Source organism: Typopeltis vanoorti, chromosome 17 (assembly GCF_054136105.1).
Source record: "Typopeltis vanoorti isolate ZY-2024b chromosome 17, IOZ_Tvanoo_1.0, whole genome shotgun sequence".
NCBI lineage: Eukaryota > Metazoa > Arthropoda > Arachnida > Uropygi > Thelyphonidae > Typopeltis > Typopeltis vanoorti.
The window spans coordinates 89,817,765-89,844,453 of NC_143565.1; the positions used below are offsets into that span (position 1 = coordinate 89,817,765).

The following is a 26,689-nucleotide window of genomic DNA, read 5'->3' on the forward strand; positions in this document are numbered from 1 at the left end:
GAATATTAGGAAAGAACTTGACGTTGTCAGCATCCAGGAATGCGTTAGCAGAGCTAATCTCAGGTGGTATGGTCACTTAAACAGAATGGGCGAGGAAAGATTAGCAAAACACATGTTCTCTGCTAGGTTGGTAAGAAAATGACCTAGAAGAAGACCAAGATATAGGTGGATTGATATACGGTACAAAATGCCTTAGACGATAGAAATATAAAATCTGGTAATGTTGGAGTCTTGACAAGTAACAGACTGATTTGGAGGAAAATTGTAGATAGAAAGTTAGTAATGATGTAAATTTTTCATGTAGTACTATCATATCCTGTACACCTCTTGAGGGTAACATGGCATGAATTTGATGATGATGAATATTTAAATAATAAACAAAAGTTGTATTCAAAAGACACATTCTCATAAAAAAAAGGGTACTCATAAAAGCTTTACTTATCTTGTTAACACATCAAGTACCTTCATTATAGAAAAGCAGATCTTTCTGACATGCACATGAAACATGCCACTGGATTAACTAGAAAGGTACCCAGTCCTTACATTAGACCAAAACCTAGTATAAACATAATTCAAGTAAGTGTGTGAAATACTTAGCAACCAACCAAATCTCAACAAAAATGATGGCCTGAAAGTCTCAAGGATATGGATGGCTCACCTACAACCCCCCCCCCCCTTAACACCTGGAAAAAAGAAGAAATACCCACATAATCAATACCAAAAGGAAAGGAATTTAACTGGATAAAAATCCTGTAACTCTTAGACAGCTAACAGAAATTAAAAGTAACAAGACTTTAAGAAACAAATAATTGCTGATGTAGTTTTACTAAAATAACTATTGTATTGCATTTTGTTATTATTATTTTAATTTTCTTTTATTTTATTTCTTTTCACCAGAAGGCAGACAACAGTCAATAGGTGACCAAGCAGTTATTCTAGGCCCACTGTAATATGTACCAATGTAGCTTGTGATCTGTTGTAAACATATGCATTCTTGAAGACAACCTTGTTTTAACCTTTATATGAAGGTTGTCTTCAAGAATATATATGTTTACAACAGATCACAAGCTACATTGTGATCTGTTAATTAAAGTAAGTTTTTCAACACGGCAGTGTGTCCCCATAATCATTCATAATGAATATAAATGTATGGTTAGCAACTGAAAAACATTTATATTCATTTTATTCTGCAGAAGTCACACGTTATTTGTGGTGAAACTAGTTCATTTATTTCATCTTTGTATCATAAATGACCTAATAATTGAGGCAATGATGATCAGGGAAAGGAAGGAGTAGCTATTATCTTCATGTTAGGTGTTGAAGATTATAATGCCAGGATATTAAATAAAGTGATGTGAGAAAACATAAATTTATAATATAATTACCTATTTACCTATATTTACGACTCGATTATATAGGCTATATTTGAGTTGTGTTGGATTCTGAATAAGGAGAAATTTAAATTATTAATATTCCTTACAGAATCCAACTTAATCCACCATTCCAAAGGCTATACTTGTAAAAATTATTCGATATTAATCCCATGACTGTAAATTATTATTCATGTAATTGCCTTGAGTTTATTTATTAAGTTTTATTAATTAATCTAAAATGTGTTAGCAATGATAGGACCTTGTATTGAAATATTATTCTGTTTATTTTGATTATTCCTAATTTAATATTATGAGGAATTGTATATATAAGTTTAATATGCCTTATATGAATTATAAAATTTTAATTTTTTATTTATCACTACCAGTATGTAAAGGTATAATGTTATGCAATATTTCTGTTTTTATTTTATTTTGTTTGTTACTATGGAGACGGGCTAGAAATAGCTAGTGCGTGCATGGATCGCAAGATAAGGTATTCAACTGCAGAGAAGGAATTGACATAAGAGAGCGTGAGAAACAATTTTTGGCAGGAAAAAGAAGGGAGGTATATAAGCTGAGAGCAGAGAAAACCAAGGCTCTTCTCTTTTTCAGGACTGACCATACTGGGGACACGAGAGCATGGAGTATAGCACAGACAGACGAGGAGAATACTAGAGGCAGAAGTGAATGCAAAGGATTGCTGTCTCTAGAACTTTAGTGCTGTAATTGGACTATTTCAGGACCGAAAAGTAATAGGCAACTGAGAATAATTCTAGAAGTTAAAGAATTACTATGTGTTATATTAGTTTCATGGAATTTTAACAGAGAGCTGAATTGGTCGAATAGTGTTAAAGATGGAATGAGCATTTTCCTTTATCCAAGTACGTCTATACATGTGAAGTGCAACCATTAATAGTTCAGTTATCATTGAGAAGATTTATTCTAAATAGTGTTGACATAGTGTGCTAAGTAAATATAGTTATAACGTGTGCCCCATAGTAAAACTGATGAGCAAAGGATTTATCCGGTAAGAACTGTCCAATTTTATGTTACTTCAGCGCAGAGATAAATATGTAATTCCTCCTGTTATTCCCCACATTAACTATATCATATTTTGCTGAAATCAGCCGGAATATGAAGTATGAAAGTGTATACTCGTGAAGCAGTTGTTGCCACCATTAATGTATTGAAACTTTACTGACTGTATGATAATAGTAAAATTTATTACTAAGAGAATTTGTGATATTGAACTCTATTAAAAGTTATTCTAATATTGTGACAGCTATAAGTCTATTAGCAGAATGCCCATAGACTGAATCTGTAAGATGTTGTGACCAGTTAAGCTAGCATTTATATCATCTTGTTCTCAGAATTGAGTTTATATGTATAATATATAACCCTTAATTAAATGTTTCGTTTTGATGATTTTAAAATTGTGCCTGAATCTCTTTTACTGCACTGTTCATGAAATTATCGGACCTAGTAGGAGCTTTAAAGATAAGAGATAAACTCGGTCTACGTAAGAAATAATGTTGATATAAAATTAATTGATGCTTGGTTTCACTACATTTCATTAGACTAATCTAGATATAGAGTGGCGCAGTCTAAAAATATAAATTCCTCTATATTTAAATTAGTAATCAACCAGCAACTTATTACTTGTTTAAGAACAGAGATAAAACAAGATGGTGGATCAAAAACAAGGAAGTACGATCCAACAGTTGTAAATCTGTAGTTAACACGTTTGCTGCTACGTTCCTCGGGCATAAGTTGTTACTGCCCGCCAAGCACTTTCACTTCTACGAAAGTCAGTACGAGTTTATCTCGTAGCTGGCTTATCAGACAGAATTTTGTCTCATACACCAACTACGAGTAATCTCATATCACCCCCCCCCCATCTGTCTTACATGCACTGACAACTGTATAACTTGAGTTCAGAGTCAGTGACATTCAGCATTCAGTGCAGTAAGGTTTATTGCATCTAGTCTTACAACTATTTAAAATAATCTAAATAAAAACCTTCAATTACGCCATGGCCAGTAAAAGAAAGCTTACTAATGAAGAATTAGAAGCTTATGCTAATATGAGTGATGATGAATGGAATGAATTATTTGGTTCCGATTCCGAAGATGATTATAATCCTACAGACAACTCTAGTGATGACCCAGATGATGATATATCGTATATAAATATATGTATTGGGTTGGCAAATAAGTTTGTTCGATTTTTCAGAGTGGAATGAAACACATTTTATTTAATATATATAATACATACTAATCAGTTATATATTGACCCTCTTTATCAATGACCTCTTGCCATCTGTCCACCAACTTCATTATGCCGCATTCATAAAACTCCTGAGGTTTACTGGTGAAAAACTGATCCAGGTGTCTTTTGACAGCCTCCTCATTAGCGAAGGTTTTCCCATTCAGAGAATTCTGCAATGATCAGAATAAGTGGTAATCAGAAGATGCCAGGTCCGGTGAATACGGAGGATGCGGCAAAACATCCCAGTCAAGACGTAACAATTTACTCCAGGTTGTTAACGATGTGTGGGGTCTGGCATTGTCATGGTGAAAGACAACTCCTTTCCGATTTGCCAATTCAGGACGTTTTGTGCTAATTGCACGGGCCAGCCATGTTAACTGTGAGCAATAGACAGTTCAATCAATCGTTCTGCCTGACAGTAACACCTCAAAGTGGACAACACCTTTATAATCCCACCACACAGAGCATGATCTTCTTTGGGTGCAATCCTACTTTCAAGGTTGTTTGCAGCAGTTCGCTCTTCTGCCTCCATGATCTTTTATGTACCACGTTATCGTACACGACCCATTTTTCATCTCCCATAATCATCCACTTCAAAAATGGGTCGTTTTCTTGGCAACGTCGCAGCGAATCACAGATGGATATGCGAGCAGTCATATTGGCTTCAGTCAATTCATGCGGCACCCAAACACTGAGTTTTGAAACATATCCCAGCTTGTGCAAATGGTTTTCAACACTTGTATGGGATATATTCAGTACTGCAGCAATCTCCTGCACTGTTTGTGATGGATTTTTGTAGATGATATCCTTAACAATACTCGAATCAACCTCGGTCGGGCGACCGGCACGAGGCGCATCACTGATGTCGAAATCTCCAGAACGGAATTTGGCAAACCACTTTTGGCATACGTGTTCTGTTAAGGCACCATCCCCCATATATGCTGCATATTTTTTTGTGGGCCTCTGCAGCTCGTTTGCCTTTTTTGAAATAAAAAAGCAAAACATGCCGGTAATGTACATTATTTCCTTCCATTTCTTGTGTTACACACATGCAACTGAAGTAGGCCGAATGAAAATTCACTGAAAGGTTATGTGAAATGTCGCCTTTCAACTGCGCAATAGCATCACGTGGTAGCGCAACAATAGCGACAGGTGAAACGGCATAAACTTGTACTAATGCATAAACCGAATGAACTTATTTGCCAACCCTATATATGTTGAAAAAACTTCAAAAAATTGTTTTATTTGAATTAATAAATACACAGTTTACCCAACAATACCTCTTATAATATACTATACTTTTGCTGAAATTATTTTTCTTCTACTCAAGCCCACAGACGTGCTCTCCACTTTATTCACAAGCCAAAGGTCCAAATTAACATGCTTATACTACGGGTTAACTCGTGCTTGGCATAGGAGGTCGGTAATTGACATACGAGTATATTCGTAGTTGGCTTGTGAGGCTCATATATACCAACTACAAGCATACTCGTAGTTGGCAGCAAACGTGTTAAAACTGAAAGAGGTACAGGAAAGTGGTTTGATGTAAAATCAGGTGTGAGACAAGAGTGCACACTATATCCGCTGTTATTATTCATCATCTATATGGATTACAATATCATAGAAAGTGGCATTAAACCTAATATCAAAATCGGAAATGTCAATCTCAGCTCCTTAAATTATATAAAGGTAAATAAATCCAGTACATTTGCAGGATTCCCTAATTAATTGAATAACTGTTGTAACAAAATGTAGAATGCATAGCCAATTAGTGAAAATAAATTAAATAAGATGAAAAGTTTTGCAAGAGAATCAACAAAACTGCTATAGTAGCGAGTCAACTAAATAATTTTATATGGAATAAGAGAGAAATTGGCCACATCACTAGCTGTGTACAAGACAGTGTTCAAGCAAGTTTTAACTTATGGATCTGAGAGGTAGACTGAAAGTAAAATCATAGAAAGCCGCATTAAAAAATAATAATAATAAAAAATAATAATAAAAAAACCTTTAAAAGTAAAACAGTTGATGAAAGTCCAGCAACCATAAATATGAAAGTTTGAGAAAAATTAGGGAGTGAACAAAAGGCATCACTGGCAGATTCATTTTTAATGATTCTTGTTACATTGTTAGCATTCAGGAATATGTGAGGAGATCTAATCAGGTAGTTTAGTTACTTAAACACGGGGAAAGATTAGCAAAGCAGGTTTTTCATGTCAATATGAAAAGAAAAAAGATCCAGAAGAAGACCAAAATGTAGGAGGATTGATGCAGTTAGAAGTGATTCACAGGACTAATATAAAATGTGACAATATTGTAGTCCTGGCAGATAACAGACTAATTCTGATGAAAACTGCCAATAGGAAGTTAGTAATAATGTAAACTTTTCATGTAGTACTGTCACAGTATCCTATACATCCCTTTTCATACTTCCTTACAAAATGTTCACAGCTTTTGATTTGATAAAATCCATTTAGATTTCCTATGATATAATAAAGAATTATCTTGCGTGCAACTACTTACAGCATGTAGGTGTTCTCACTTAATTAAGGACTATTGCATTCCATTATCTTTAATGTCATCTATCATTCTATTCTTAGCATAGACAAGATCCATAAAAATCCAACTTTTCACTACATCCTCACTTTAAAATAAAATAAATCTGCATAATTAAAAAAATAATAATAATAAAAAAACGAACGACACTCAGCTCTAAATTTTATTTGTGTCTGTGTGTAAATTAGCTAATTCTTTTTCCCACAATAATAAAAGAAAAAAAAATGAATCTGTTAATATTAATATAATTAACACACAAAAAAAAATTCACAAGAAAAACATATTTTGAGATGAGTATCTCATCCCATCTTCAAAATAAAACATATTTTTTAGGATTCTATGAATCACCAATCTCAAATACTCAGAGTTTCAAGATCCTTGCCTGCACAGCATATCTGATCTCCTCTTCGGAGTATTCTCAATAACAATTAAAGTGTACTGAAGCTGACATGATTTTTAACACTTGTTTTCCTTCCAAAATTCAGTAAACCTTGGATATTCTCCCCTCTCTCTCTCTCTCTCTCTCTCTCTCACACACACACACACACACACACACACACACACACACACACACACACACACACACACACACACACACACACACACACACACACACAGATACTATTGGTACTTCAGAGATCAAGAGAATATCCTTTCCTTATATTAAAAGGCATCTTGAAATGTATCTCTAGTGTTCTAAAAAAAATTTCTAGATGACCTACAAGTCAGCAACATGATCTCCTTTATCCTACCTTCATTACAAAAGAAATTTCTCTAAAGGGCAATATGTATTCATCTCCAATGGACACAATACCAAAAACACCAAGAAAATAATTAATTATGGCCTCCTCGTTTCCAGAATTTCTATTTACATGTAAAGGGAGTGTTAGAAAGAACTGCAAGACTTCAACAAATCAACCTTCAAGTTTCTTTCAATCTGGTTTAGAAATTAAAGTCCTTCCTAGACCCTCCAAAAGATAAATATTCTCCACTTTTGTTCTCCTGGACATTAATAGAATTCTATGCTCAACATTAGTTCAGCTCAAATTTGTCTAAAAGAACATCATGAGTCTGATAAGTCTGGTTTGGCCAGACATGCTTTATCTACTAGGCATAGAATTCATAAGAGTCTGTCTTAAACTTTCCCAATTTTGGGAAGTCATCCTAAGTAATACTCCACATCCTTCTGCCTAATGAATTATTATTTTTTTTTAATTTATTTCATTGAATTCTAATAGTTACAGATGGAGTTATCCTCCTGCAGTTAATATCATATATTTTGTCAAATATGCTTAGATTTCAAGTGTTAATCTAATTTGTTTCTCTTTTCATATGTATGCACTGACAATAGCTGTGAAACAGCTGAAAATTTTGTATATATTAAACAAATACTTTTCAAATGTAACTGTTATTACTAATTAATCTTATAATTATGTCTTCTATTTACACCTCTATTTTTTGTATTATAACAACCATGTTGTATGCTAAACATTAGCCACGTGATAACCAATATACACTTCAATAGTCTTACAGAACACAAAACAAATACGACTTTAATGGCTTTTAGATCTAAATTTTAAAAAGTCACAAAAATTAAGAAAGAAAAACACTTACAGAAAGATCATTAACCAAAACTGCCTTTTCTGTTGTTGTTGCATATAAAAAGTTGTCAAAAACTAAAAGAAAGCATGGAGGCTTGATATTCTTTTCTAAATACCTCAAGAGAAGCTTTGTTGATGCATCCCAAATACTTATAACACCATCATATGCAGCTATACATAATAAACGCTGTGCACCCTGTGAAGTAGTTGCTATTCGACTTATAGCAGTTGAAGAACACTGTAGCAAATCCAGTTCCTTAGTTGCCTAATGAAGCAAGAAACAGTTAAGAAAGAAAGAAAACCCAATATTGTTACTTTTTTTTTTATAATAATAAACAGGAATTAATTTTCCATATTAAAATTTTGATAAATGAAGAATTACTACTACTTAAGAGATAGACGTGATGTGCTCAAGGTATATGGGGGTAGTCTGAAAAGTTCCCGGCCTCGACCACAGATGACAACATTATCGGCAAGATTTTTTTTTCTAGGTTTCTGTCATAGGAATCCGTGTGAAACTGAAAGTCATTCTATCAAGTAGTTTGTTTTATACAGCTGTCTGAAGCATTTGTCTGTATTCCTTGAAATGGACTTATGTACGATACTTAATTTTTTTCACACAATCTATCATACCTCGCCTTGAACTCATTCACAGTCATAGCACTCACAACAGACTCTGGCAGCTTATTCCACTCATTCACTACTCTCCAAGTAAAAAACCTAGCTCTAACACTCCTGTTAACCACATTCTTGCCCGGCTTCCATGTATGGCCCCTAGTCCTCCCACCACCAGTCCTATTCTCAAAAATACCTTCTGGATTAATCTTATAGAAACCCTTCAGTAATTTGAATGTCTCAATCATATCACCCCTTTTCTGCCTATCAACCAATTTTTGCAACCCACAAATCTTCAATTTGTTCTCATAAGGTTCATTCCACAGACCTGTCACCATCTTGGTCACTCGTCTCTGGATACTCTCCACCTTCTCCCCATCAAGAAACCCTGGCGTCCATATCTGGGCACAGTAGTCCAGATGGAGTCTTATCAGGGCTCGATATAGCGGAACAACAACTTGTTTGTCTCTGCTTGTTAAAAGTATTTTTCAGTAACCAAGTGATTTGATGAGCTGATTTAGCCACTTTTGCAATGTGCCCCCTAAACTTCAACTCCCTATCCACCAACACTCCCAAATCCCTGGCCTCAATCTCCTGGAGTACAGTTCCACCAATGTGATATACTGCTGCTAATCTTTTCACTCCAAAATGCATAACCTTACACTTTGCCACATTAAATTGACATCCATTTTCCATAGCCCAGTCCTTCAAACTATCCAAATCATCCTGTAAAATTTTGACATCCTGTGCACTCACAATTGCTCTACCCAACAATCCTAGAGTTTCATGCTGAAAAAACTATTGGCGAGCCCAAGTGTAAGTAATCACTTGGGTATTACAACACCAGGGCAGCTTGGAGTAAAGGTAGAGCAAGCTCCGTTACTGTCCTTAATATTCTCTCATAATGTAAAACGCAGCTCCTAGGAGATGTATTATTGTTTTACATTATAAGAAGCAGTCACCACCCAGACCGGTTTCAACCCTTTTTGTGGTCTCATCAGTGAGTAGGTAGACCTGGAATATCAAAGTTTTAAGTGAACCGAACTTACATATACTTCTACTAACGAATTGCCCTGGTGTACTTATATATTGTTATTACTACTATAACAAGCCAAAAGGCTATTTTACCCGCGACATAAGTTAAGTTTAAGGGAGATGGGAAATCCCATATTATTCTACAGCCGGGTACAAAACTCGGATCGAAATCCTAGGGTTTCATGCCGAAAAAACTATCGGCGAGCCCAAGTGTAAGTAATCACTTGTGTAGTACAACACCAGGGCAACTCGGAGCAAAGGTGGAGCAAGCTCCGTCACTGTCCTTAATATTCTCTCATAATGTAAAATGCAGCTCCTAGGAGATGTATTACTGTTTTACATTATGAGAAGTGGTCACTACCCAGGTTTCAACCCTTTTTGAGGTCTCATCAGTGAGTAGGTAGACCTGGAATATCAAGGTTTTAAGTGAACCGAATTTACATATACCTCTACTAACTGATGAGATCTCAAAAAGGGTTGAAACTGGTCTGGGTAGTGATCTCTTCTCATAATGTAAAACAGTAATACACCTCCTAGGAGCTGCATTTTACATTATGAGAGAATAGTAAGGACAGTGACGGAGCTTGCTCCACCTTTCTCCGAGTTGCCCTGGTGTTGTGCTACTCAAGTGATTACTTACACTTGGGCTCGCCGATAGTTTTTTTGGCATGAAACTCTAGGATTTCGATCTGAGTTTCGTATCCAGCTGTAGAATAATACGGGATTTACCATCTCCCTTAAACTTAACTTATGTCGCCAGTAAAATAGCCTTTTGGCTTGTTATATAACACCAGAAATCGTTGATCGAGTGGTATTGGATGACAGGCGAGTCAAAGTGCGTGAAATTGCTGAGACTATAGACATTTCAAAAGAACGTGCAGGATATATTTTGCATGAAGAATTGCAAATGAAAAAGATGGGTGCTGCACTTGCTCACAGCAGATTAAAAATGCACTTGCATGAAAATCTCTGAACAGTGCTTGGAATTGAAAGCCAAACGGCTATTTTTCTGGCGTCCTTAATAATAATTAAGGGGATACAAATCCCTTGTTGTTCAACTGCCAGTAAGCAAAACTCTAAGATCAAGAACTACGAATCTATGAGTTTCATATATACCGAAAAACTATCGGCGAATCCAAGTGTAAATGACCACTAGTGCTTGGAATGTTTTAACAAGAATAAAACTGATTTTGTGCATCACTTTATTATTATGGATGAGACTTGGATTCACCATTACACACCAGAATCCAAACAGCAGTCAAAACAGTGGACAGAAGCTGCTTGTTCAACGCCAAAGAAGATAAAGTCAATTTCATCAGCAGGAAAGGTCATGGCATCGGTGTTTTGGGATGCTGAAGGCATTTTGTTTATTAATTATCTTGAAAAGGGTAAAACAATAGCCACAGAATATTATTCCGATCTTTTAACCAGACTAGAAGAAAAAATTTATGAGAAAAGACCCAGTTTGCAGAGATGTTTTGGCAATTGGGAAATTAAGGGATCTGCACTATGAACTGTTGGAACATCCACCATGTTTTCCAGATTTGACTCCCTCTGACTTCTATCTCTTTCCAAAACTAAAACTCTTCCTTGCTGGTCAGCATTTTTTTTTCTTCGAATCAAGAAGTAATTGCAGCTGTAGAGAGGCATTTTGCAGATCTTACTGAGAAACACTAAAGGGACGGGATAATGGCACCAGAGCATCGCTGGAATAAATGTATTAGTCTTAAGGGAGATTATGTGTTGTAAAATAAAAATAATTTTGAAATTATAAATTTGTTTTTTCATTGTTAGGCCGAGAACTTTTCAGATTATCCTCGTATACTGTTACTACACTAAGCAGCAATGTTTTCATCTATTTCTTTGCTGGGAAATTATTTTTAAAGCCTGTCTTATTCTGCATGCAAGCTAATAATAACATAAATCAAACTTTTTTTGGATTACTATTACTTCACTCTACTTACATATAAAATAAAAAAGGTATATATCATGTTATTTATTATGAAAATAATAATTACAACAAAGTTGTTTCGCTGTCATAATGATGAGAGTTCTTCTGTTATAACATTCAAACACAAGTGAGAATATCTTGCACAGAATCAAATGGAAAAAATTTACTATGCTTCATCACAAAAAATATAGACTTGAGGACTTTTTAGCATCAGCAGCAGATTTAAAAAAAACACAACCAAATCATAATAAATATGGTTGTGTTAAAATGAAGTATTAAAATAGAAGTATGGTTGTTCTCCTTTTATAATTCAAGTTCAAAAAGCCCACAAAAAACATCAAAAAATCCAACCCAAAAAAAAATCATAAAAGGCAACAGAAATCCACCAACACTAATTCTTACCAAAAAAAAAAAAAAGTTTCCACATCCACTTCATCACCATTCATGGCCTAAAGAGCAATATAAATTATGTGCATCACCACCTACAGTCACCTAAACCAGAACTACTATTCCTTTCAGACCCCAACTGGCAATCTCAACTGCCCAAACTACATATTATACAGCTCTTTCAGCCACGAGAGTGGCACTTGTGCATTCATGAGAACCGACATACCATGCCAGAGACTGCAAATCCTTGAATCCCCCACCATTTGATCTGTTTTGGCTCAAAATTTCTCTACCAAATCAACATGCCCTTTTCATATGCTCCCTCTATTGCTCTCTAAATTCTGTTAACCACTCTAACCTCTTCATTTCTCTCTCTCTAAAGCTTGACTTTTTGCAGTCTAAGTACCCCAATAGTGAGATCATCATCATTCTTGAGGACTTTGATGTTCACAACTCATATTGGTTGCCCTTCTCACGCTTCACAGATCAAGCAGACAGGGATGCTGAGGTATTCGCCATCAGCAATGATTTATCCCAGATCATCAATCTTCTCACCAAAATACCAGATAACAACTTCCAATTTGCCAACACACTGGACCTCTTTTTAACAAGCTCCCCCTTCCTGATATACTGTGGTTGTCAGTTCTCCTCTTGGAAACTCAGACCACAACCTCATATACGGCGCTTTTGCTGCAGAATAACCTACATCCACCAGTTCAGAATCATGTCCTTTGACGCTAACAAGGGTGCTAAAGGATATGAGACTGCTGACCATCGTCTGACTACTGCTTCAGTTCTTCAGATTCAGCACCTAATCTGACTGAATAAGAGAAATCATCCTCACAGGAATGAAGGCTTTCATCTCCTATTTCAGTCCAAACTCTCAGCCACCATCTAAGAATTGGATCTCAAAAAAGTGCGCCAGTGTAGCAAAAGAAAAAAAAAATCTGCTTACCACAATTGGTTCAAGACCAAAACTCCAGCTGCCCTCTCTGCCTATGTACTGCAGCCCGCAACAGTTGTAAATAAATCAGTTGAATTTAAATCAGGAAAAAGTTGATTGCAAAATATTTGCTGAAATGATTATTGTAATTTTAGATTCATTTACAAGCAGATTTCAGGATTTTAAAAAACATTAGGAGACGATGAAATTTATATTACATCCATTAAATTGCAATTTAAAATTAATAGAAACTGAAGCTTTTCCTGGAATATCAATTGCAGAACTACAAATGGAGCTTCTGGAAATTGAGAATAAAAGCATCTGGGTACAAAAACTTCAGGAAATGGTAGCACAAATTGAAGAAAATGAGGAAATTATGGAAGAAACACCACAGGAAATTATATTTAAATGTTGGAATTCTTTCCCAACTAATTATTCAAAAGCCAGGTGACTTGCTTTTGGGGTTTAAACTCTTTTCGGTTCAACGTACAATTGCGAACAATTTTTCTCTTGAATGAATTACATTAAAAATAAGTATAGGAATAAATTGACTGATGAAAGTTTGAAAGCTGAATTACTATTAAAGTACACGACATACAATCCATATTTAAGTAAATTGGTTGAGAAGATGCAAAATCAAAAGTCTCATTAGTGAATTTTAAATTAAAATAATCAAATATCTACTAAAATACATAATATTGTATTTTTGTTCAGACTAATTCTTTTTGCAATACAAATTCTGACATTTTTGCAATATTATACTTACTTAAACATAATAAATTTACTTTAATCCTTTATCCAAGTGTGAGCAAACAGAGTTTGCGCCTGAAAGTATCTTCAAGACTGGGGTTAGGTGGTGCAACCAGGGCGACTCCTTGCAAAGGTGGAGCAAGCTACTATCACTCCTATCTCAGTATCTCCCATAATGCAAAACACATCTCCTTGTGGATATGTCTAATGTTATGCATTAATGGAAGGGCCACTACCCAGACTAGTTTCGACCTTTATTGAGGTCTCTTCAGTGGGAGCCAGGCCCAAGTGGAGATACCAGCCAGAAGCCAAGCTCACACTTGGATAAAGGATTAAACTAAATTTATTATATTCTAACCAAGTGAAAAATAAACTTTCAACATCTTTCTCTAAATCCGGAGTAATTTATTAAAAAGGTGGCACACCATTTGGCAACTCCTATAGGTAGAGATGACCTTGCTAATGCTTCTGGCTGGTATCTCCACTTGGGCCTGGCTCCCACTGAAGAGACCTCAATAAAGGTCGAAACTAGTCTGAGTAGTGGCCCTTCCGTTAATGCATAACATTAGACATATCCGCAAGGAGATGTGTTTTGCATTATGGGAGATACTGAGATAGGAGTGATAGTAGCTTGCTCCACCTTTGCAAGGAGTCATCCTGGTGTTGCACCACCTAACCCCAGTCCTGAAGATACTTTCAGGTGCAAATTTTGTTTACTTAAACATGTTTTGTGATTAAAAACTTAATCAAACTTAATGTTGTTGTTTTTTTATTGAACATATAAAAAATTTATATGCAAACATAAAAGTGATATTTGATATCTAGAAGTACTGAATTAAAATCAAATTTACCTAAGTTTGAACTAACTGCAACTTTGAGTCACCAGGAAGAATCGAATTGAAGTTGCGGCTCCCAAAATTTTGTTTTAATTAATTTTTTTGGCAGAATGGTTCTTTTGTTCAAAAAGGTTCCCGACCCCTGATCTAGAGACATACTGACTAATTAGTGACTAGTAGTATGGATTCTGTCACTCACGATCTACAGCTGATCTTGCTTTCACCACCCATCTATAGACTCCAGCTTTGGAGAAATTTTGAGAAACTCATGTAGTTGTCTTCATGCCTTTCAAAGGCATTTGACTGGGTTTGGCACAGGGATCTACTCACCAAACTGCCATCCTATGATCTGTCTTCCCCCACTCTGCAACTGGATCACCAACTTTCTCACTGGTCGCTCACTGTGTAATAGGACGGCTTACTCTCCTTAGATTTCTCCACCAATGCAGGAATACCCCAGGGTTCTGTTCTTTCACCCAAACTCTTCCTCTTGTATATAAATGATCTGCTCTCACAGACTTCCAATTCTATCCATAGCTTTGCTGACTACAGAACACTCCATTCCTCCTTTGCATTCGAAAAACTTGTTAGTGCTCAAGTATTAGAATCCTCAAGATTTATCATGACCAGGGACTTGAACTCAGTTCTCCTAGCTATATCTCAGTGGGACAAGGACAACCTTGTAAACTTCAATGTCACAACACTAAGTTCTGTCTGGTCTCTTGCAAGAAGGAGTCTGTCCCTCCACTTTGCCTTCAGTAATACTGAGATATCCAAACATGATCAGATTTCTCTTCTTGCACTGACTTGCACCTCCAATCTTCTCAAAACTTGGTGTACTTTTTTTTTTTTTTGCAAAGACACTACATCACACCTTCACAGCTGCTAACTCTATACAAAGCCCAAATCTGCCAAGCCAAGGCATACTGCTCCCATATTTGGGATGGTGCACCAAAACCTTTCTAAGATTGATCAATTCCATCCAGAAGAGGGCATTCTGGCTAATTAATGATCCCTCTCTCTCTCACACACACACACACAGAGATTCAGTTTCTGCCCTGTGCCTCTTCTAAAGATACTTTCATGGACAGTGCTTTGCTGAAATGTGCACTATTATCCCTCCACTCTCCTCCAAAATCATTAAAATAAGAGCCACTGCTAACCAACACCCTTGAAACTCACTGAAGCAACTTAACTGCCTCCTCTTTCATTCCATCTACTTCTGTCCTTTGGAACAGTCTCCCCCACTCTGCCTTACCCAAAGATTATAATCCTCAGCTGTTCAAGCAAAATTTGAACTTCCTCCTTTCTTCTATTCTTCTTGCCTACAGCTCAAGTCATGTGGCTATAGGTCATGTGGCCTTTTGTGTGTCGACCAGATTTTTAAAAAAAAATAATAAAAATTCAAAAAAAATAAAAATAAACTTCTGAAGATTTGGGAAACTAATACTTAGGCCTCTCTGTAGGCTAGCCTCAGCTAAGGCTAGCCAACAGCATCCATAGATGGTGCCACTCATAGGACGTTAGGCTTTCAGTCTAATTTTCCATTTATTGTTTTGTGTAGTTTCGCATGCATTTTTGTAATTTTAATATCATTTTCATGATGATGTCTCAGTGACCAAGATTTGATTAGAAATTACAAACATCAATTTTAAAGCAATCAGCGACGTGCTCTGGTTGAGTCACTTAAATGAAATTTATTATGCTAAAAATTACTTTTCAACTTCTCAACAGAATGAAACAATTAAGCAAAGAACTGAGGCCAAACTTTTTCAACACTGTTTAAAAATCTTTTGTGTCTGTTCATAGACATTTTCACTTAGTTTATAAATCAAATACTACATATTTTGAAAATGAAACTAGTGACATTTGAATGACTGTCATAACTACCAGTGAGATTTTGTTCTCTGATGGTATGCTGTTTTTGTGGTTGAATGCACACAAACGTGTTACAACGAAATTTCTTCCTCACAGTATCATGTTCCTGTGTGTGTATTAAGGTTGGATTTATTCGAGAAATCTCTCTGGCATACTTTGCAATGGAAAAGCTCTTTCTACACATGCAACTTCAAGTGCTGTCTGTCTAAGTGATGCCTTCGTTGCGTATCTTCGGTCACAAATTTTACAGTGAAAACTCTCCTGTGTGTTCTTCTGCTGGAGATCAGGTGGTTCTTGTGGAGTATTTGTGTTGATTTTCAAAATCTTGTGGTTGAGGCTGTTGTGACTGAGGTTGCTGTTTATCTAACTGATAATTACTTGGACCAGGGATTGCAGGCACTCCTGATGTATCCAGTACATCATCATCACAGAACTACTACTATCTTGATGAGAAGGACCAGCAACAGGTGATATGGGAGGCTCTTCAAATGACACCAGGGCACCTGGTTTGATATCCTGTGTTGTGTCCTGAGTTATATGACTGGATGTGGATGGCTCAGATGGCATAGAACAAGGAACTAATGCTTGACTATCTCCACAGGGTCCTGATGCTGTGAGGTGAGGCCGAGTGTCAACTAATCCAACTGTGGTAGGAATGGGTAGATGACTGGTGACTAAAGTTAACGTATGGCTTGGGATGAACTATCAGAAAATACTGGCACATTATCTGTTGTCATCGTCTGTTCCATTAACTTAGATGGTTTCATTTCAAATTCTGTATCTTCACCCAAATGTGGTTCTTCTACAGTCTGAATCCTATACAGATGGAAGTGATTTCTGAAGTGTACATCCTAGTTACACTAGGATATACTTGGATGAGGAATGGAAACCTGGAGTTTGTGGATGGTTTGGTGCTGATAACCTTTGCTTCACTTCACTTGTGTCTGACATTGCCTCCCTACTAATGTCCTCAAGTACTTCTGGTGAGTCTGGTTCTTTGATTTTTGATGGCACCTGGTTCTCTGTGTCACTATGATTAGAGTCACTAAGAGATCATCTCCGAGGCCTCCCACATTTCTACCTGCTTAATGGTGGCGATTCTGCCCTGTGTTGATGTTGTATCCCACTAGGAGGTAAGGCCTGAGTACTTAAGTTTTGTTGAATCACCTCCTGTTGTATAGTACCCGAAGCACCCCGATGTTCACCTGTGACTTCTGCTAAACCTTTCACCTTTAAAGTCTCAGCTGTTTTTAGGAGTGCAGAAAGTTGGTCCTGTGAGACGTTCACTTCACAACGGCACATGAAGTCTGCAACTGCTTTCAGATCTGTGTATTTCATGTTTTTGAGGATCACAATGGGATGTTTACAAGGATTTTCTAGAAATAAATGAAAGAAAGGACAACATGCAGATAGCACCATTTTGTAAGCCTTTAAGCTCAAGCCCCACATGCTAATGTCACATCTACTAGGGCTTCACTAGAAAGTAACTGATCAAAAATGGCTAACATATTAGTCTAGTGATTGTTCCATTTTAATCAAAACTGCTGGGTTCCCATCTTTTATAGATTGCTGCTAACAATGGTCAAAATAATATAAACGGTTCCTGCCAAATTTTTCGAGCCTCAACAACTTAAAAGCAATGCGTTCCGTTTCCTTCAAACTCATGCAGCAACTCCAAGATGAAGTACAGGGTAGATTAAAATTGGGTTTAATTATTTATATGTGCTGTATTCATTCCATTAAACCTTACAATGAGCTGAAATCAGCATATGTAAGTCTAAATAGTCTTGTTAAAATGTATGTACTTAAAATAATTCCTCAGCTAAAAATTGTATAAATTGTGAGAGTGGTGGTTTTTTTATTTTCACTAAGTGATTATAGTGGTATTGTGTTTATCAACCAAAAGAGCATGCTGCTGATGCTCTTTTGGTTTGATAAACATCATAATACTTCCTCTATTTCTGAGTATTATGCTGGACTACTTTCAAAGTTATGCATAAGAATTTGGGTACTTTAATATGCTGAAGAAAACATCATTAAGGACTGCATACTGAAGACAGCATATATATCTGTAACTAAAGACTGGATGTATGTGAAAGCTTCATGTGTTTGGACATATCACATTTTTGTGTTGTATATTTCCTCTAACTACTAACGATTAATTCCATTTTGTTGTCGAACAAGGTTTAAGGATGCCACTTGTCTGCAGAGCTTCTTGTTCATTATTAAAATGAATTATTTACTGATCTTTTCAAGTGTGAAATTTTAATGTGAGGAATATAGGAAACTATACTTTATTAGATGATTTTAATAAGATGATCTCTGTCCTTTCAAAGTAATTGCATATATAATTCATTTATCTTCCCCTTTGTTTCCAAAATGTTAGTGTAGCTGTTAAATTAAACAACACAAGGATTATGAAATTGAATCAAATTTGAATGATAAAAAACAACATTTTTATTGGATTTAAATTGGAAAAAAACATTTAAATCAAATTAAATTGATGAGAAATATCAATTTAAACTGAAAGTCACAATTACAACACAAGAATCTCCCCCACAACTGTGTAACATTAGTTACTAGGATCCCATGAGAATCTGTGAGTTGCTGATTTCTGCAAAAATTGCATTTGAATCCATAGCACTAAGTAGCACAAAGAAAGACCATTCTAAGTTTGATTACAGTTGCTAATTAGAGGAAGTTTTTCCAAGCCTTTCTTCAACCATTTTCCCCGGGAAACTTGGGTTTCTCAGATCAGAAATCCAATGCCCTCCCCTGTTCGGGTTTCGAATTCAGGACCTACCCATTCAAAGTGTGCCACTCTAACCAGCATACAAATCCAATGAGATAGATTTTGAGCTTTGGTGAAATAATGCAAAAGAGTTTACTGAAAAAACTTAAAGGCATAATATCTCTTTTAGCCAAGAGTTACATCTTGTTGGGTTTTAATAAGCATATTTAGTAGAAGCACAGCTACTACTAAAGCTATTTCAAATGGGAATGCAGAACTAATTCATAAGAGATATCAAATAATGCACAAAAATTATAGAAATGTGAAAATTGAAATCAAAACTGAAATTGATATTTCTAAAACTCTTAAACTTGAATATTTTTTCCCTCCAGTTTACCATCACTGATTATTTTTTTACTAATAAGCAATATCCAAAATAGAACTATAATATTTATTATATTTACGGCTATTTGCCTGCTTCTGTTTAGGAGTGCCCCAGTTTAAATGCCATTGGCTCTTTTCTCACAGATTCTTAGGGCATTGTAGATGTATATTTATCAATAAATACATGTTGCATAGAGGACAAGAAATTTGCACATACCTTTTTCTGGGTGTTGTGGCTCTTCTTCTTTTGCATTGTCCAAACTACTGTGTGTGTGTGGGGGGGGGGTTGGCAATTGGGAGAATTGAAATAACAAATGGAAAAAACCCAGGTTTTTTTTTTTTTGAATAACATATATACACATATATATTATAAAGGATGGGCGAGCATTTTTTATATATTTATATGAGGTGGGAAAGGGTAAAAGGGGTTGAAAACAGCAACTGATTTTTGGAGGGGGGGGGTTGACGGGGTGCGGTTCATTTCGACTATTCGTGGTAGGTGCTTCTGCCCGCAGAAGCACCTACCCAACCTGACATAGCATCCACTTTCTCCATGTGTTCAGACGACGACCACGAATAGTCAAAACGGACCGCACCCCTGTCAAACCCCCCCCCCTTCCAAAAATCAGTTGCTGTTTTCAACCCCTTTCACCCTTTCCCACCTCATATAAATATATAAAAAACGCTCGCCCATCCCTTATAATATATATAGGTTATTCAAAAAAAAAACGGAGTTTTTTCCATTTGTTATTTCAATTCTCCTACTTGCCAACCCCCCCCCCCCCACACACACACAGTAATTTGGACAATGCAAAAGAAGAAGAGCCACAACACTCAGAAAAAGGTAGGTACAAATTTCTTGTCCCTCTATGCAACATATATTTATTGATAAATATACATCTACAATGCCCTAAGAATCTATGAGAAAAGAGCCAATGGCATTTAAATTGGGGCACTCCTAAACAGAAGCAGGCAAATAGCCGTAAATATAATAGTTTGTTAAGAGGAGTAACATGGAATTTTTTCCCAAAAATAATATCCAGAACTATAATAATTACTAATGGTTTCTATTTTTAAAGGGTGGACTGCATGCATGCATGAGTATTAAAGAGATTTCAACAGAATGATCATATAATGTCTGGATTAATCCTGAAATTAATTTCAGCTGCTGAGCAGTGGAGGGGGAGGGGCAAAGTTTGTTTATTATTTTACAAAAGCTGCAGCCAAAATGTCAGCTGCATCTTCAATAGGGAATTTTTATCAGTGAAATTAATAGCATTACAGACACATGTCTGTTCATCATATCCTGCCTTTCATCTCTTAAATACTCATAATTCTGTTACAATTTGAGACAGTGAATTTTTATTAAAATGTATATCCCCTGAAATTCACTTTTTTTCATCTAACACTTTAAACAGGACACAATTATCAGAAAAATCCTAAATGAGACAAGCAGTGACAGAACTATAAAATATTCAAGAAAATGCATTTATGAATACATATCAATCCTTGAGGTAGAATGGCCATCAGAAACTGGAAAATAGAAAGAGAGGTGGGTAGATAGATGACATTCATCTAGAAATGCTCAAATATAGAGAGAGAAGTTCTACAGTGGCTACACGGCATAATTCAGAAAGCCTGGACAGAAGGTCAAATTTTAGACTGGAGTAGAGCACTTATAGTTCCCATCTATAAAAAGGGAAATAAAACTAAATGTAAGAATTAAAGATGAATGGGAAGTTCAGTAAGATTTCTGCAAACATACTTGTTTTAGAGGCACCAAGAGAGATGATGTAATATGTGATATTGCTGGCAGTGACCTTTCAGAGACTATAACAATATTCAAATGAATTTCAACAGAGAAACAGATTTATAATCAGAACATTAGATCATTATACCATGGATTCAATTCAAGATACTGCAACAAAAACTAGAATACTATAAATGGTCCATCATCGGTATATGTGAGACAAGATGACCAGAATCTGGAAAATTAACAACAGAAGGAGGAAATCATCTCCTTTTTTTTTTCTTTCTTTTTAAATCAGGTACTTAGGGATTGGAATGCAAAAATTAGAACATAACGACAGGTGTATAGAAATGATAGCATCCGCTTCTCAGAAATGACCAGCACACTTTTCCAATTAAAACATCATGAAACTGCACATGAATCTCTCTAGATGGAAGAATTCAGAACCTAACAGATTAAATACTCATAAAAACTAAATATAAAAACTGTACATACTAAGAAAGAACTAGATCCTTCCTAGGTGCTAACAATGAAAATAATCACAATTTAGTCATAGGAACATTTATGTTGAAATTTTGATTCAGTACCATGAGAAAAATAAGAAGACCAAAGTTTAACCTTATACAACTCAAATAAAATACTGCTAAAGAACTGTTTAAAACAAATATTACATTTTCCTATTTCTGAAATCCTGCTTGCTGACTCTTTTGATAGTGATGCCTCTAACCAACAGCTTTCAAGGACAATCATTGAAGCAGCTGAAAATATCCTATGAAGAGAATGTTGTATCAATAAACCTTATATTACCCAAGAAATAATAGAGCACTGTGATCAGTGAAGAAGATTATGACCAATTCAGAACATTGAAAAGAACAACGTATAGTATAATTATCTGAACAGACAGATTAAACAGGAGATAAAGCTTGCAAAATACAAGTGGTAATCCAAAGAATACAAAGAAACCAAGGATAATCTTCTAAAAATTAGCCGTACAACAGGATACTAAATAATTAAAAAATTAACAAAACCATTTGCTCATAAGAGCTGAAGAAAAAAAGTGAAGGAGAGGAGAGAGGATGGAATAAATATTACTGTTCATGGGAAAATAATGAAAATATGGTACGATTATCAGCTTGGTCCAACAAAATTTAGAGGACAAAATTCAAACAATTGTTCTGCATTTACAAGCACACTAGCTTCACCCTACTACATGAGTAAATTGGTTCATGCAGTAGGACCAAATATGGGAAACCTTCATCAGCAGATAGTCAGCCCAAACAGCCAAGAATACCCAACCAAAGCCAATAGGTGGCATAATTATAGGACTTTAGGTCTTCCTGTATCTCTCCTGTTCCATCTTTGTTACTGAAGTGTGCCTGCATACATGTATTTAATATCAGTGTATTAATCTCTGAAGATGCTGATTTAACTTTGGCAAAATATAGGAAGTAATAATTAAATATTTTTAATTGTTATCTAGTCTACATTGTCAATTTCCTTAAACAATATGAAGCTGAGAATCAAGCCTAAACACCAAAATGAAAATTTAGAGGAGGGAATTGTCCCAATGATAACAGATTATCTTTGGGACAGTGATTATTCTATACTTAAAAAATTAGTAGAAAGAATTATTTCAAGATCAAAGAACAACAGGAAATGATAATATTCCAATCAGAATTTCTTAAAGAGGCAGGAAAGTACCTCTTGTTAGTGCACTTCACAAACAGACAGGACAGCCAATATCAGGATATCCGAATGCAAGGAATACATCCAGTTCCACCAATACAGCCACTCAGGTCTTGCTGACCATGCATTGGACACCCACCACAGAATACACTGGAAGAAGGCCACTTTATTACACCACAGCAAGTACAAGTATGAAGGATCACCAGCCCAACAACCAAGACAACCCAATTTAGGACACCTTTAGGACTCTAGGACCGACTTCAGTTTCCTTTCTTCAGCCTCATTTCCTTAGTGTGAATACCTGCATGCAGATATCACTGTTTTATGATATCTGAAGACAGCAATGTAACATTGCCATCTTCAGATATTGATTAAAGGTATTGATAAAAGTTTTTAATTAATATTCTAGTATATGTTGTCATTTACTGAAAAATTAAAAGCTAGATCTCTTAGCAGAAAACAAATCAGATATTCAGGAAATCACTCCAAAGTTAGCTCATACTCTTAAAAAACATGGCTTAACCATGAGTACCCCAAAATCAAAAACAATAACAAATAATTGTGTTTCTGACCAAGAAGAGTGTGCTGTGACAAAAAATGAAAAAAATCTTATTCGAGGAACACGCCTATAGAAGATGATTAGTTTAAATACTTAGGCAATATCTTTAATTAAGATGGGAGATAAGACAGGATATCAGAACAAAAGTTGCAAAAGCAACAACAGCACTTCAAAGATGAAAACCACTATGGTCAGATAACAGGCTTACAATGACAGATTACATCTTACTGAAACACGATTCTTTCAGTACTTCTATAAGGAAGTGAAATTTGGAGCCTCTTAAAAGATGAAAAGAGGTTGCTGGCATTTCAAATGATGTGTTACCAGCATCTTCTAAAGACACCATACATCGATCATATGATGAACCAACGGCACAAATTTTGAAGTAATAAAAAGAATCAGTTTTTTCTTAGCCAATACAAGGGATAACATTATAACAAAGATTCCAAGGAAACTACTCATCTGGCTTGTCATATCTAATGGCTTCCCAATGCAAGTTCCTAAAGGACTTATTCCAGGAACTTGAAAAAGAGTAGGATCCAGAATAAACTGGATAGACAATATAAAAAAACATGGCAGGTGCTTAATTTACAAAGCTGAAAGCTAAGTGTTAATCAGGGCCCAATTGGAAGATTTCTCTGAGGAATATTTCCTGCTAACTACTCAACAGTCTTATTATGGACTATGGGAAGGAGAGAAATTAGTCAAAACGTTAATGTAGTTATATATAAGACAATGTACAACCCAGTTGTATCTTCTGAGAGCTGGGTTAGATATAAAACAGCTGATCAAAGACTGGAGATCACAGATATCAGAGCTATGAGTAATTTAGAGGAGAAAAATTGATGGAACCAATGACAGAAATCATATTAAAATTGGAGATATTAGAAAGGAACTTTACACTGTTTAGCATTCAGGAATGTACAAGCAGAGCTAATATATGGTGATATGGTCACTTAAACAGAATAGGAGAGGAATGATTAGCAAAACAGGCATTCACAGAAAGCAGAAAGTTTGGTTTTTTTTTCACTTGGTTATAAAGTAAATCAAACTAGGCAAGAAATTATGTTCTTGTTTAATCCTTTACCAAAGCATGAGAAAACAAATCACTCGTGTTGATGTTTAATGGAGAAAACATACATTTTAAAAACAATAATTAACTAAATTTATTTAGCTAATTAAATGATAAGCCAATATTTCACTTTGGTCATCCAAGCCATCTTTATGGGCACAAAACAGTACTAAGTTCGTGTAATGCAGGCATACCTGCAGGAAGGCAAACACAGACTGATTTCAAAAGGCTGCTCCTACAGTCCCAACTTCTGCCCTCAATAGTATGGTGTTGGAATCTTGTTGACACTCTCACAATAATGGTCGTCTAGATTTTTTGCAATGTGATGCAGTCAATTCTGTTTAGGTTTGAAGAATTTTGTAGGGTTGTGGCAGATTCCCATAACAGACTCTCTGATCTGTATCCATGGCATGTCTGCAACCCCAGAAATGGCAGTAGTGAAGACAATGGACATATTTTCTATATAGAAGCAAGTTTCTATATTTTCTGTATAGAAGCAAGGGATACTGTGGACACCGGGATGATCAAGATGGTAAAGTTGATCTTTAGGTGAGTGGATAAGGATAGCAAATTTTTGGTATTATCTGAAAGAGATGTGTACATATATTTTAAGAATGCTTGCAATTTTTTCTGAGGTGCCCATTGGAGGATGGATGGAGCTCTGTTGATTTTTCGAAAGGGAAAGCCATTGGCTTGGATCACAATAGCCTCTCCACTGAATTCAATTACATTTGTGACACATTTTCAGCCAATAGCTTCCTCCTTGCATATGCAAATAGAAAAATTAAAAATAAAAATAAAAATAAAAAATAGAAAGATGTCTCATCATATTAAAACACTCTGTATTAGAAACAGTTGTAGAGGATTTTTCCATTGTTATCAAGTATACTAGGAAAGAAATTATATTCTTGTTTTAATCTTTAACCCTAGCATGAGCAAACAAAGTTTTCATATGTAGTACCTTCATGCCCATATGAAGCTGGTCTGGATAATAATAATCCTTCCCATAAGGCATATATCCTAAAAGAAGCGTACTCTGCATTATGGGATACTAAAGCAATTTCATGTGAAGCTATCTGCCTTTATGTATAAGTAGCCTAGTTGTGAAGATACTTAACATGAAATAAGTAGCCTAGTTGTGAAGATACTTAATATTAAAACCTTGATTGCTCAAGTTTAAATAAAGGATAAAAACAAGAATTTGTCTAGTATAATTTGCATAGCTAAACATGTGTTTGATAAAAAGGCAGAAAGATAAGATCTGACAATACTGGAAGGCTAATAACTGGGACTAATTTGGAAGAAAATTGTTGACAGATGATTATCAATAATGTAAACTTAATCATGTGGTACCGTCATAGCATCCTATACACCCACCACATGAGGATACATTTCGGCAATTTCAGGATGAAGATTATGCTATTTATCTAACATAATTCATATTTCTACGTATGAATTTCTTTTTCAGAAAAGCCTATCATTGGTGTAATATATCTCCTGTTAACTTCTAGAGATTCCATGGGCTAACTATTTCAGGCAGCAAATGATGGAAAAAACATCAGCTTTCAGTTCTGGTATTAGAATTAGTGACACCCTAACCAAATGTGGTTGTAAATGAGTTATGAACACTGCCACTAGATGGTGACAGGCTGACCAAGCAGGGAAAGTTTTCAATCAAAATAATATATACATGGGACTCTAGAGTGGATGATTATGGAAAACAATCTAATGAATTTAGGTCAAGAGGTAACGAAAATGGTTGAAGAAAAAAAAAAAAACATTTATAAAGAATTCAGCTTGACAAACAGAAAATATTCCATTGTAGTGAAATAAAACTTGAACATAGAGCCAAACTTTTCAAATACTGTATCATCCTAGTTGTTGGACAGAATGAGGAAATGTTAAAAGTTTTTTCCACTTGGTTATACTTTAAATTAAAATGCCAAGAAATTATATTCTTGGTTTAGTCTTTTATCCAAGTGTAAACAATGTGCATGCAGTATCTTCACGACTGGGCTACTTGTATATAGAGGCTAATGACTCCATATCACTTGCCTTAGTATTCTATAATGCAAAGCACATATAATGAAATGCATTATGGGAAGGGTCACTACCCACACTGGTTTGGACCTTTATTGCGGTGAAAAAGAAAAGGGGTGCTCTTCACAGGCCTAGAGTAGTTAGTATAGGGTGAAAGAGGGCCTGATAGTATTAGGAGAAACAAAAGACAAATAGATGTTATGAGAGAGAGAGAGAGAAAAGGCCTCAGCTCTTTTATATCATCATACAGCCAAAGAATATCAGTTTTCCTTTT

At 35.5% G+C, this 26,689-nt stretch overlaps 1 protein-coding gene and 1 pseudogene across 2 annotated transcripts in view; both read right to left on the reverse strand.

Moving 5' to 3' along the window:
• LOC150097617 (uncharacterized) overlaps nucleotides 1–26,689 on the reverse strand; it is a 334,050-nt gene that overhangs the window by 57,960 nt on the left and 249,401 nt on the right. For both annotated transcript variants that reach the window (XM_090407322.1, XM_090407323.1), the window contains exon 15: nucleotides 7,812–8,063. In XM_090407322.1, coding sequence (XP_090263448.1) covers nucleotides 7,812–8,063 — 252 coding nt within the window. The remainder of the gene's footprint in view (nucleotides 1–7,811; nucleotides 8,064–26,689) is intronic.
• LOC150097618 (uncharacterized) lies at nucleotides 16,477–17,749 on the reverse strand (annotated as a pseudogene).